A 13,593-nucleotide genomic window follows, 5' to 3' on the forward strand; every position below is an offset into this window, starting at 1 on the left:
TTGTGAATGTCAAGTGGATTTAACAACGGATCGTCTATTATGAGTTGCCATGATCGTAGTTCAGCAAGGTTTGTGGGTGAACGTTTGTAGTACGAATATACAGTGCTTACAATGCTTTCTATAAATTTAATGTCCGGAATTTCTTTTGCCGTGTCGACACAGGCTAATGCTAGGCGGTGAGCTACGCAATGAACCTCTACTAAGTGTGGAGAAGTGTCTTTTAAAAGCTGAGATACACCTCCGTGCTTTCCTATCATAACCGACGCACCGTCAGACCCCATGCCGAATATTTTAGACAAGTCTACACCAAATGACTTCAAATAGGCAATTATATGTGCAGTAATTGACACGGCGGTACCAGACGACAAGTTCAAAAGTTTTGTAATTTTCAGTTCACCAGCTTTTAGGTATGACAAGTACAAGATTAAATGTTTTTGCGTAGCCAGATCAGTTGACTCGTCGATCATAATTCCCACGGCGGGACTTAACTTTACATCGGACATCACCTCTTGCTCTATACTATCAGAAATTGTCTGAATAAATTCGGAACAGGCATTGTTTTCTTGGTATAATTTAGAAGTGATCACGGCACCGTTACACTTATTTAACTTATTTAATGACTGAAATTTGTCCATTGGTAAGTTTTCTTTAGCAATATAGTAAGCATTACGGAACAAGGTGCACATAGCATTGTCAGTCTTTTCGTGAACTTTCTCAAATACTGATACGATTGGATTACTTTTTGAAGCTGTCTCTAATTTAAGAGCTTTAACGTGGTCATTGCTATTAGCATGTTCTACAACGGCTGACTTTCGAAAATTTGTCGAACCAGGCTTTACAAAGTTATTTTTCAGTTTATGTTTTTGACAAATGTCACAAAACATAGCATTTAGCAAACTGTCAAATCTTAACCATAAAAACAGTTGTAACCATTTTTGAGCATTTTTAGCAGATTTCGAATTTTGATCGGAATCGTCACATTTACGTTTGCCCATGACTGGCAGATTTATAAAGTTCAATTTCAGACAAAGTCTTTATAAGAGTCAGAGATTGTCATGATTGGATATTATTCTTTATGATTTCAATTGTAAAAACATTTTTTTAAATATGAAAACAAGAATAAAGACCGCCCTCTTATTCATTGGACAAGTCAGCTTGGTATACACAAGCGAAGCTTTTCTTGGTGTTTTTAATATATATTTCAATTAATTTTCCCCTTTGTAGTACCCCAGTATTTAACACGATGTACAGTGTCAAATAAAATTTATATATCTGATATCATACTTATTCATTTAAAAATATACTTATTTAAATTATCACTTTTAAATATCAGGAAACTTTGTTAAACTGAATGCTAATTTAAAATGATATCTATAAAGCGTCATGAAATATGATGTTGTTCAGTACACGCTTACATATTTGACCTCGTTACCTGATCACCTTTGTGTACCTTGTTATGCATCATTAGTTCTATTGATAAAGAGACAAGCTAAGGACACCTCGTCAAAGGTAACAAACCTGTAATCAGTGAATGATTTATGGCTTCAATATAACTTATTGAAGGGATAATTGTTTGACAGCTTGTTGTTATTTAAATAAAAGAAAACATGTTTTTTCTACTTTTTATTGATGTACACAAGCTAAAGACCAAGCCGTACATTTATGTTCCCAGAGAATTAGACTAACTGAGACACTTCAAAGAATCTTAAATATGCTGCATCTGTTGTAATAAACCCAATTATGACCGAAATATCTTTCTGAAATAGTATGCCCAAGCGGACATGTCCAAAACCCAAATGGACATTTTTAATGATCGAAAGTTGTTCAAAATTGAAATGACCGTTTTATGAAAAATGTCTTGAAAAAAATAATTCTATTAGACCGTTTGAGGCTGAGAGCAGCCGGTCTTTTTATAAAAGTTCCGGTCATGTCCGGAATATATGACCGTTTTGGAAGCCTTGATTCTAATGCCATTTGATTACATATCTGACTTTTTAGACTGATATTGTATTTCCAAGCATTAGAGCTTAATCATAATATGTTTACAGATTTTTTAATGAATCAGAAATCAACCAATCAAAATACTTGATTTTGTATTTTGAGCACTAATCTTGTGCTCCAAGTACTGATAAAGTTTTATAACCCATGAGCTAAGGTCTTGTAACTATCCATCAAAATTCAAACTTGGTACAGAAATTTTAAACATATTGATGGTATTTTAGTTGGGAGTTATTCATTATGCCTTACATGAAGTTTTTCTTGTAGATATTCAGTAGAAATCTTCCAACCACCTGTGAAAACTGACAGCAGAATGTCTTGTCAACCTTCACCTTCAAATTTAAGTAACAGTAGCCAATCAAGTGGCAGTATGAGTAGTTTAGACAGCCAATCATCTTGCAGCAGCTCATGTACTATAACAGCAGACCAGGAACATGTGGGTGAAGGTGAGGCAGACATTGGTGAGATAAGTAGCTCTGGATCAAGTCTTGTAGCTAATGTTGGCAGTGGACTTGACATGACAGATACAGGAAGTGCTAACAGAAGTGCCACAAATATTCCATCCTGTATTGTAAACTCAGATTTACAGCTTAGTGATGATGCTGATGATGAATCAGAGGAAAGGAATCTCCCAGAATACACCTCTTTTAAACTTCCTGTTGATGACAATGCACAGGATAATGTTATTAGTCTTGACCCACCAGTAGAGACTGAAAAACCTAAGGTCATTCCAACAAAACCAGTTTTAGGTATACAGTCTATGGAAGCTGAGCGACAATCACAGCTGTTCTATGTTAAACCTGTCAATCAAGAAGGAGTGAGTCTGAAAGGACCTGATGGAGAAAGAATAGAAGATAAAGGAGATGTTCCAATTGATCTGACATATAGACAATTTTTGTCTATGGACTGGAAGAATAATGACAAATTAGATTCTTATGTGTTGGTCCAAACTAAAGAGATTGTAAGTTTGTTTTATATGGAAACACAAAAAAAAATATTTCAAATTACAGATATATATTATGAGACTGAATAATCTATAAGGGCATCATTAAAAATGAGAAATTAATTTTGATTTTTTGTTTTATCGACTATAGCTATATCCTCATTTTTCTCATCTATAAAATTATATATAATTAATAAGAAGAATTAAACAAACAAATTTGAGGAAATTGAGGTACAACTGCCACATCAGATACCATGTCTATCCCAAATTTTGGTCAAAACAGCCATTCTACAAATCTATCCCATAAGGTTGGCAGTCTAAAGTTGTGTTAATTAGTCAAGAGGAAGACCTTTTCAAATTAGCAACAAAGATTGTTTTATTCCTTTGCTTTTGTATTTTATTTAAAGAAAGCTTTCTTATGCTATGATCTTTTATTTACAATGTATGCAACTTGTGAATATATTTATAGGATTATGAAGAGGACTCCACATTCAATAGATCCACTGATGATGGTAATTATCACTCATTCATTATTATCTATCAGTTACAAATGTATAAATAGACCCATTAAATATAGATATATGTATTATTCATTCATAACAACTTGTCAAAATTATAGATTGACCAATTTGTTCATAGAATATATCCCTTTTTGTTGTAAAGATTTATTCTCAACCCACTCTCATTGTGATTTATTACTAAATCTTATCACTTCACGGGCCAATAAAACAAATACCATTAGTTGAAAAGGCTGTTTAAAAAAAAAATTCAAAGCTGAGATATCTTGAAATATGACCATTCAAATGTTAATTTTGAATTTCATGGTTCCTAGATGATTTTCATGTCTCTTTATTTTCCCAGAAAGCAACAGTATTACATTAGAGCAATGTTTGGACTTGTTCACAGAACCAGAAATTTTGAACCCAGATGAAGCTTGGTGAGTATTGTCTTACAAAAGTGTGTCAAACATTTTAACGTTTAAGGATGTTATAAGTTGAAATTAGAAAAATCTAGAGATTACAATCAATACTTTAAGTCAGAAGACAGAAGACCATCAGTTAAGGAACAAAATAAGCTAAATATATTGGTTATGGAACTCCTTTTTCAAGAAATTTGATTTAAATAAAATGGCTTGAAAAAGGCTGCCTCAGACTTCACCTGATATATGCATTGGTATTTCCTTGGCATTGTCTATTCACTAAAACCAACCAAGAGGCAGATTTGTGAGTTTTATCTTAAGATAAGGTATCTTGTTAATAAGAATTGGTCAGTCTTAAATTAAGAAATTCTCAGCCAATAAAATGCCTTGTATTCTCAGTCAATATACTGACTCTACATAAATATTCTTAAATTAGTTAAGTGGACAATTAAAGCATACAACATCAGCAAATCAACTAATTGAGTTGGAAAATCTACCAACGAAAAATCCTTCAGATAACTGGCTAAATAAAACTTTCTCTGAGCTTTGTGAATTTTATATTCCTTTACATATAAAAAATTATTTAAGACATACAGATTTTTATCTAAGGCTTAACAATTATTTTAATTAACTGACTGAACAGTGATATCATCCAAGTTATATAGGATTAGAACTCCTGAGGATCCTTCAAGGATGGGTCAAAGTGTGTCATTGGATTATTTTTATTCCATTTTCGTTGTAGGTACTGTCCAAAATGTAAACAACACAGAGAAGCTACAAAACAAATGTCGATATGGCGACTTCCTCATACTGTGATAATACAACTGAAAAGATTTTCCTTCAGAAACTTCATATGGAGAGATAAGATTGATAAAATGGTGGAATTTCCAACAAGGTTTGTACTACTATACAGGAAACCGTTCACTATAGCCCAAATATGGTCTGGAATTTTATCTTTTATAATGTATCAAAAGAAGAAAAAAATGAGTTTCTAATGGGTCTATTTCTAAAACCTTACTGTTTGGTTAAACAAATCTTTTTAAAAGAGTATACTATAGTTTCCAAAGTCAGCACATTTCAGATAAATAGATACTGTGGATTCATTCATTTTCGTGGGTATCAATTTTCGTGGATAGAGGAAAACTTGCATTTTCGTTGTTACTTGATTACATGGTTTAGCAATCTCTGTATACAAAGCCTATATGATATTTGTAATTTGTTGAACATTTGATTTTGTAGTTTACCTGTACTGATGAACCCCGCGAAAAATTGGTATCTAAAGAATAAAAATGAATCCACAGTAAACCACAACATTTTTGCGCATTAATCAGACTTCAAAGCTTAAGGAAAACTATGTCAAAACTGTTCTTTAACCAAAACATGCCAATGATGATATTGAATTCCTAGAATTAACCAAATTCTGGATCAGGTGTTTTAAAATACACAATGCTTAGTTCCACCAAGCACATAACAAGTTTGAGCTGGTGTGGCGTCACTTTCATCGTTCTCTTTATAAATGGAAAGATTGGGAAATTTGCTTTGCCTCAACCAAATGTTATGAAACTTATACACAAATCTTATAACAACCTAAACAAATCACAAGAATGCTCATTACCACTTAAAATATATATCATAACAATTCATGAGTATTTAGGCGTTGTCACTTTTTCCATTCTTATGTTATGGAAAATAACAAAATTTGCTGTTTTGCACACTCAAACCTCTGAACAATCTATTGACAACATACAAAAACTAACCAATAAACACATTATTCTTTTATTTTTAATATTTTTAAAAGCTTATTAATGAAAGGATAATTGACTTTGTTTTCAGAGGTTTAAATTTGTCACCATATCTGATTGGTAAAGGTCACGACGGTGGTCCTCCACCATTATATGACTTATATGCAGTAGTGAATCATTATGGTGGCATACTGGGTGGACACTATACATCATTTGTACGATGTTCTGATACCATAGACCCAAAGAAAAATGAAATTGGTAAGTGTTTACACATCAATTTTGAAGACGATATGATACATAAAGTTAAAGGTGTTCATTATGTGTCGGTGTATTTATAATATATACTGATGCATATCATTTATACATTCATGTAAATTGAATGAAAAATGTAAACTTGGTTTCAGCCAAAGTAGTAATTCATTATTATGATAAAGTAGATATTTTTCAATGCTCTGATGTGATAGATAAAAAAAAAACACAATATAAAATGTTCTTTTCCTTAGATGTAAGTATGTTGAAAAATTGACCTGCAGTCAGATGTTCAAACTGATCCTAACATACACTTTTAGGAAATGCTATCTTTTTTTTGTGAATATGTAAGAATGAACATCAATTGAGCTTCTGTGATGCAGCACAGTTAGGTCTTGGTTAACTTTGTGCTGGTTGAAAACACTAATAGTTTGGTTTTTTTTGTCAATTTTGCTTTCTTTTCAAATATATTATTCTGTTCACGCTGAAAAAAACATTTCTTCTGAATTCTTCATGTTCCTATATTTTAATATGTATATGTATTTTAGATTGGAGACTTTGTGATGACAGCAGAGTGTCTTCAATAGGCCATGAAAAGAATGCTGTCTCACGTGGTGCCTATCTTCTGTTCTATCGCTGTCGTACACCGTTTAGTCCCCCACCACAAATAGACTTGTATGATGATGAGGACGAAGAAAGTCATAGTAAGGAAGGTTCAACATCAAATGACTCAAGCTCAGAACCTAAAGAAGACTCAGCAAAAGATAGTGACTCTTTGTTATATATGGGTGAAGATTTTCCTGACATGGGAGACAACTCTGAAAAATTAACTGATGACTTTGGTGAAATGTCTCAGGCTAAGGCTGGGGTAAAAACTTTTATAAAGATTGAATCAGGGCACAATAAAACAAGTGGACTACAAGTTGGGTCCAGTATTGGGGTAATGGACCAGGCTAGTGACAATAGCTCTACCAGTGATACAGAGGAAACTCATCCACAGGGTTACACTGATATGGAAGCTGTAGACTAGCTTATGTGGCAAAGTTGTCTTGTATCAGCCATTCTTGTATACTGAAGATCTTAAAAAAAAATGTATACAGAGGAGACATAATGACATCATTGATACGGAACTATTTTTATTCATGTTTACCCTGTTTTGTGTTTTGTAGAAAAAATGTTGGTTTAATATGTTTTTGAATTTTTCATTTTTATATTTGCTAAATTGGTACTCTCAAGAGAAAAAAAAAAACCTTTTTAAAACAGAATTTAGAAAATTAGAAGTTCTGGTGTAAATTTATAAGAAAGTAATTTTGATTTCATGGGTAATTGTGAATATTTAAACAGACCAACTTCTTAGATTGGAACAAGTGATGAGCTAGAAACTTTTTGTAGGAAAATAAATGTTGCCTCTTATATTGAAACTAAATTAATTAAGAAAAAGTAAAATTCACAATTTAAAAAAAAAACTCTTGTCAAAGATTATTGCATCTGATTTTATGACTGAAGCTACAGATGTCCAATTGTTGTAACCTAGTAGCCACAGACTATCTTTTTTGTGTAGTGTTTATTATTTTTAAAAATAGTATGTATGGTTTTCTGAATCCCCAAATCATGTCACAGTTTAAGTCAACATGTGGACAAAAATAATGGCTCAAGGTAGAGCCCTAAAATAACCATTTTATGAAACACAACTCTTTAAGGGTTTGGTGGAAATCATGAACTTTTTGATAAGTATTTGTCTGATGTTTGGCATATGGTATAGACATGTGGCTGTTGTTGAGTTGATGTGTTATTGCAAAAAAACATATTTTTGTTCATAAATGTTAAATTTGAATTTAAATGGACAGAGAATCATTAGAACTGTTCAATTTAAATTTCGTGTACACAATGTGACAAAAATCTTTCATCAATATTTAATAATTTTTAATAAGTGTTTTGTTGAATAGATCTGTTAGGGCTTAGCCAAAGTTTTTTAATGTGAGAATATATTATTAAGTCATCTGAAGATGAAAATATTCATTTAACTGTTACATCTGATAAATTTATACAATCATAGATTGTACAGTCAAGATTAGGGAAACGTTGATTGTCAATACTAATTTCAGCATAATTTGACACTCAGTTCATAGAAATACTTTCTGTTTGCAGACAGTAAGCAGGAAATAGTTTTAGATGATAGATAATTGGTGTATGTTGTGTACTTTTGGAAGTTTGGACCAAATTTGATTTTTTTAATACATTGTGAAAGGTCTGTAGGACAAGAACAATTTGGTGAAATTTCTTTAATTTTGGCCCAGAAAAGTAAGAGCACTCTACAATCGCCATTTTACAGTAAAGGCAGAAAGTCAACTTGTCAGATTGTCCAGTAAAAAAACATTTGAAACGCTGTTTTTTAATGAAGCAGTTATATAAATTTGTGTACTTGATAGTTATGTATAAAATATTGTTTACTTGCTTGTTAGACAAGATAAGTACAGATAAGAAAAAACTTTTTTTTTCAATCCTGTTATTTTCAGTGTTATTATCAGCTGGTTTCAATATTTATTGCATGATTAACCTAACAAACAAGCTATCTTTACTTTATTGATTTTTCTACACACTTTAATTTATCAGCTGTAAAACTATTATTTATCTGGTCCAATAATAAAAGTGTTGTCAAACAGCATGATATGAACAACTCCTCCTTACTTCTGTTATATATTACGTTAGATTTTGTACTACGTTTGTGTTTACACAGTTATGTTTACATCTGTGATAATATATGTATCAATATGCTATAATTTGAATTTTGTTGACCTTTTTGAGATTGTTTTTTGTGTTTTGTGATAAAGTAAAAACTTTGATCTCATTTTAGTATTGTTTATTTTTAAGAACTATAAGTTTAGAAGTAAGAAAATGTAGTATGAATGCCAATGAATCAACTCTCCTTCCAAGTTATAATATGTAAAAAGTGAACAATTATAAGTCGAAGTATGACCTTCAACACAGAGCCTTGGCTCACACCAACAGCAAGCTTTAAAATTACTATTGAAAACAATTCATATAGGAAAACCAGTCTAATCTATATGAAATATGAGATACAAGAAATATTTATGAACTAGATTAACAAACGGCAACCACTGAACAACAGATGCAAATAAATGCAGCAGGTTGAAACAATTTAACAGACTCCAAACTTCACCTTAACCGTAAATTCTGTTCACATATTTTTTCATAACTAAGGAACAGAATGACTTCATATGTTTAACTACTCAACAGTGATGAGTTGTAATGTGTGTGCTTTTTGGACCTGTCTGATTTCCATAAAAATAATTTATTTGGCCCCACCCCATCAGTCATGGTCTGTTGACTGAAACTTTTGTAGAGATAACATGTTAGTTTGTGATTAGCTTGGTTTAAGGTAAACACCTTATGGTAATTCAATGATATTTGGTATGCAGTTTTATTGGCATTTGCATCTCTCTTTCCATGAGAATTATTTGGCACATCATATTTCATAGTTAAGAACCATACATGTGAACCTCTTGCCTGTGAGACAAATAATGAGTTGTTGGTAGAGCTTGCATAATTTTGTTTTATTCTAAATTTGTCTAGACATGAAATGATTGAGATCCTGATGTATGGTTTGAATCTGTTGTGTTTTTTTTTGTGTTGCTAAATTGTTCTTTTTTCACACAAGGGAAAAGAATATGGAATATTTATTCAGCTACAACCTCTGAAATTTTATTTTATGATACTTTTTGAAGATTTATAGAAGTCAAAGCAGACATCATATAATGGTTTAATTTTTAAATTGTTATTTGGATGGAGAGTTGTCTCATTGGCACTCACACCACATCTTCCTATATCTAATCAGTGAATAATGACTTGTTATTATATGTTCATATTGTATTTCAGTGAGGGGAGATAACTATACATGACATGCTGCTGATGGATATTTCTTTTTATAATTCGCAACACAAAACTATTTCAATATTTATTGTAAAAAAAAACAACCTTAAAGTACCAAAATACATATTAAGTGTCTTAAAAGGATTAGATCCTTAAATGAAAGTGACTGAAGTAATATATATATATGATTTATACAAAGTGGAGTAAATTCCATATTGCTTTACAAGGAAGTTGTCCATTTTATCTTGTCTTTCATATGAAGTTGTTTATGATATTTTAGTGATACATAAATTGCTGTATAACCATAGTTTACATTTTGTTTGTAACTATCAAAAATACTTTAATATAATTCTTATATCATTTGCATATCTATAAATACTTGAATTGGATTGGTCAAGTAGAATTTTTCTCTTGGTTTACACTTCGATAAACCATGTTTCCGAAACTACTTTTGTAATCTATTCATGCGCGATACACATTCTTGCAGGGATACTGGGATTTTCAGCAAGTTGAGATTATAAAACAATTGCATAACAGTTGTTTCTATTATAATGCATATATAACCAAAAAAAAAGAATTAAAATAAATGCACTAAAGCCTCGAAAATGTATAAAAATAATATTTAAATAAAATTCCGGGAAATTTCACGAATGATTTGGCGAATTTACGTCATGGCAAAACACGACGTCATACGATTGAAAACTTTCAGACGGAACATTATTTCGTTACTTGTACGCTTCAAATTCGGATAGTATCTAATTAAAATGAAGTTTTAGAGGTAGGTGCTAGTTCATTTTAGATTCTGTTGCATTTATCGAACATTTTTAAAAATTCAAGATGGCGGCGTACTCCTTAGTTACGACATGTCATTGTGCTTCTGATGGTAAGTATAGTAGCCATCAAAGTAATAATGTAAATTAATAATCGCGTATGTTTAGCTGAAGAATTATAAGGATTAAACACATTTTTTCTAGAGGTTATTGATGTGTAAACCGGGTCTCTAACTCACAAACTTGACATAAAAGTCCTTCGGACTTTTATTCAGTTTGTGAGTTAACCGCCCCGGTTTACACATCAATAACCTCTAAAAAAAATGTGTTTAATCCTATAATAAACAATTTAAAAAATGGAAGAGTCATCTACCATTATATGTATGACTAATTGAACAGATAAACAAGTAAGTAAACTATTATTTTATATCTAAACGAGAGACAATTCTAGCTTGGCAAATGGTTCTTTTTTTGTAAACACTATGTTGTCCTCTGTATGGATGGCTATTCTAATTTTACTGCGTTTTAGGGTTGTCACATTATTTTAAAATAAAAATAAAGCTTTAATGATTTTCTATAGGATATTTATCATGTTATACTCTGGTTAAATTCAGTTTCTCCACATAACGAACAGATCTGAAAAGTGAATACTTTTGACATCAAAAGTGATTTATTTTCAAAGGATAGTAAACTTATCATTCATTATCATACAACAACACAGAATGTTTGGAAAACTCCCCAAAATAGATTAATATGCATAACAATGTTTTATAAAAAGAAATTAAAATTAAAAATTATATATACAAATTTGCACTCAATGAAAACATGGCACTATAGATTATAAGCATATTAAATTGTATTGCTAAACTAATTCATAACATCACAATAACCAATAAAAAATAAAGCTTTATTACAAGAACTGTTAAAGTCTTTTAATATTAAGTCATGAAATTTTGAATCCAACAGCTATTTCATAAGTAGCACTTTTTCTAAAATTACTAAGATTTGAAATTACTAAAATAAATTTAAATCAGACTCAATATAAAATGTAATGATTAATCTTTGCACATGTTGTAAAATAACATAAATACATAACAAAAAAAGTTTTATTACCAAAAAAAAGGGAATGTATATGCATCAAATTGATTAATCACTCTCTCTAAAATATATACATTTTTTGTGTCATGATTTACATTAAAATTGCCAATGAATATGTCTATCTTACTAACAAATTTTTTTTTAACAGTATTGTTAAATGGTGGAAAAAGAACCATATATTTACACCAATGTACTAAATAAAACTTAGTACAATAAATATACTTCATATAAATTTAACAGTCATAACCACATAAACCCTGGTTAGAATTTATTCACATACCTCAAGAATGACATTTAATGAAATATACACTGAATATATAAATTTTGATTTATTCTATATTTAATACTAATAACAGGCTAAATCACAAAATACCTAACAAATGTAAAACAAAACAGAAAACTAGGATAAAAAGAATTTCCCATAAATGTTTGTTTTCCTCTGATTTGACTTTCTCTTTAATATGTGTTTCCTATTTAGAAATTTAAAGACAATTGTAAAGATATGAAAAACAGAAAATGTTCACTGACATGTATAAGGTCATGTAAAAATATAGCATTGCCATAAATGAGTTGTCAAAATTATCTGATTGTTTAACTTTTTCACACTTAATGATAATAAAATAAATCTTATTCTAGTTGAACAAAACTTAAAATTTATTCAGAAGTTTGAATTGAAAATATTGCTTTGCTCTTAAGTAAAATGCCATAAAATAAGTTATCTCTAATTAATAAACAATAACTTGATTCAGAAGTCTGAATGAAAAATTAATGGTGGTTCATATCTAACACACCGGTATAGCATTCAATTTCATATCTTCCCCATGTTATGAGTCTGCTTAGCAGATAGTGGATAAATGCATTATGACAATTTTCAGTTATTCTGCAAATAAATGATCCTGAAATTCCCTATTCATATAAGGAAATAGCACCATTTCATTTTGGATGTACATTTCTGATTAATATGAACACAAGACTCATACACAACAGTGCATATGAGAAATTCTGAATGCAGAAATATTTTATTTTACTAAAAGTTATTGGAGCATATTCCTAAGAACAAAAATCAATTTTGTGTGCTGTAAAAAATCTGAATGATCAAGAAATATGCATGTAACTCTAACTCTTTTCTTGTCTACAATGAACTAAAAGAATTGTAACATTTACATTGATATGTTGAATCAAAATTTAGTCAAGATAAAGATAAGATAAATATGTTTATTGCGATAAGCACAATTATGCTATAGCACATTTAAATAACAACATTATCATGTGTAAGCAACATGAATTTATGATACTGTCTTGTACATGTTACATGCTTGGAGTATTCTTTACCAAATGATAGGGTTTTTTTGCATATATATAATTCCTAGTTTAGAATGTTTATGGTTGAGAAAAGTTTTTAGCACTTTAATAATTTGGAAAAATAAGTAATTAATAAATTAAATTAATCATATACAAATCTATCTAAAAATCTTCTTGAATATGAAATAATGCATTTGATAATGACAATATTTTAAATCCCATGAAAAATGTTAAGTAGTAAATTATTAACTAGTGGTTGATGTGTTTATTAGCTATGTAAAAATACTGAGTGGTCATACGTAATATCATCAAGCTTGATGAAGAGGGATAATCAAAGAATACTGTAAGGTTCAGAAATTATTGCAAGGTATTTATTAATTAGAATAATGCAACTAAATGAGTATTGCAATAATAAGACAAAAGAACCCGCATTCTGTTATCTGGTAAATATATCTGTATGTAGCTTTATTCTAAAATGGCAATGATTAATGGTGCATTTTTTCTTCATTCTTCAAAATCACAATAATTTCTGAATTAACAGTATAACTATCTCATTATAATGTTTAATCAGTTTATTATTCTGTTTAACGTTCAATTTTAACTGAATTGATTTTGATATCCCCCTTTTCCATTCTGTTATATATAAATGAGTCCACACAACTATACATTTTAGCTACTTTT

General features: G+C 30.3%; 1 protein-coding gene across 1 annotated transcript in view; it reads left to right on the plus strand.

Moving 5' to 3' along the window:
• The window catches only part of LOC134691136 (ubiquitin carboxyl-terminal hydrolase 19-like), a 29,786-nt gene extending 21,934 nt beyond the window's left edge, over nucleotides 1-7,852 (plus strand). The window contains exons 21-26 of the mRNA XM_063551418.1: nucleotides 2,266-2,959; nucleotides 3,411-3,453; nucleotides 3,803-3,878; nucleotides 4,603-4,755; nucleotides 5,694-5,860; nucleotides 6,400-7,852. Coding sequence (XP_063407488.1) covers nucleotides 2,266-2,959; nucleotides 3,411-3,453; nucleotides 3,803-3,878; nucleotides 4,603-4,755; nucleotides 5,694-5,860; nucleotides 6,400-6,881 — 1,615 coding nt within the window. The 3' untranslated portion in view covers nucleotides 6,882-7,852. The remainder of the gene's footprint in view (nucleotides 1-2,265; nucleotides 2,960-3,410; nucleotides 3,454-3,802; nucleotides 3,879-4,602; nucleotides 4,756-5,693; nucleotides 5,861-6,399) is intronic.
• Nucleotides 7,853-13,593: the final 5,741 nt, after the last annotated feature.

Source organism: Mytilus trossulus, chromosome 1 (genome assembly GCF_036588685.1).
Source record: "Mytilus trossulus isolate FHL-02 chromosome 1, PNRI_Mtr1.1.1.hap1, whole genome shotgun sequence".
NCBI lineage: Eukaryota > Metazoa > Mollusca > Bivalvia > Mytilida > Mytilidae > Mytilus > Mytilus trossulus.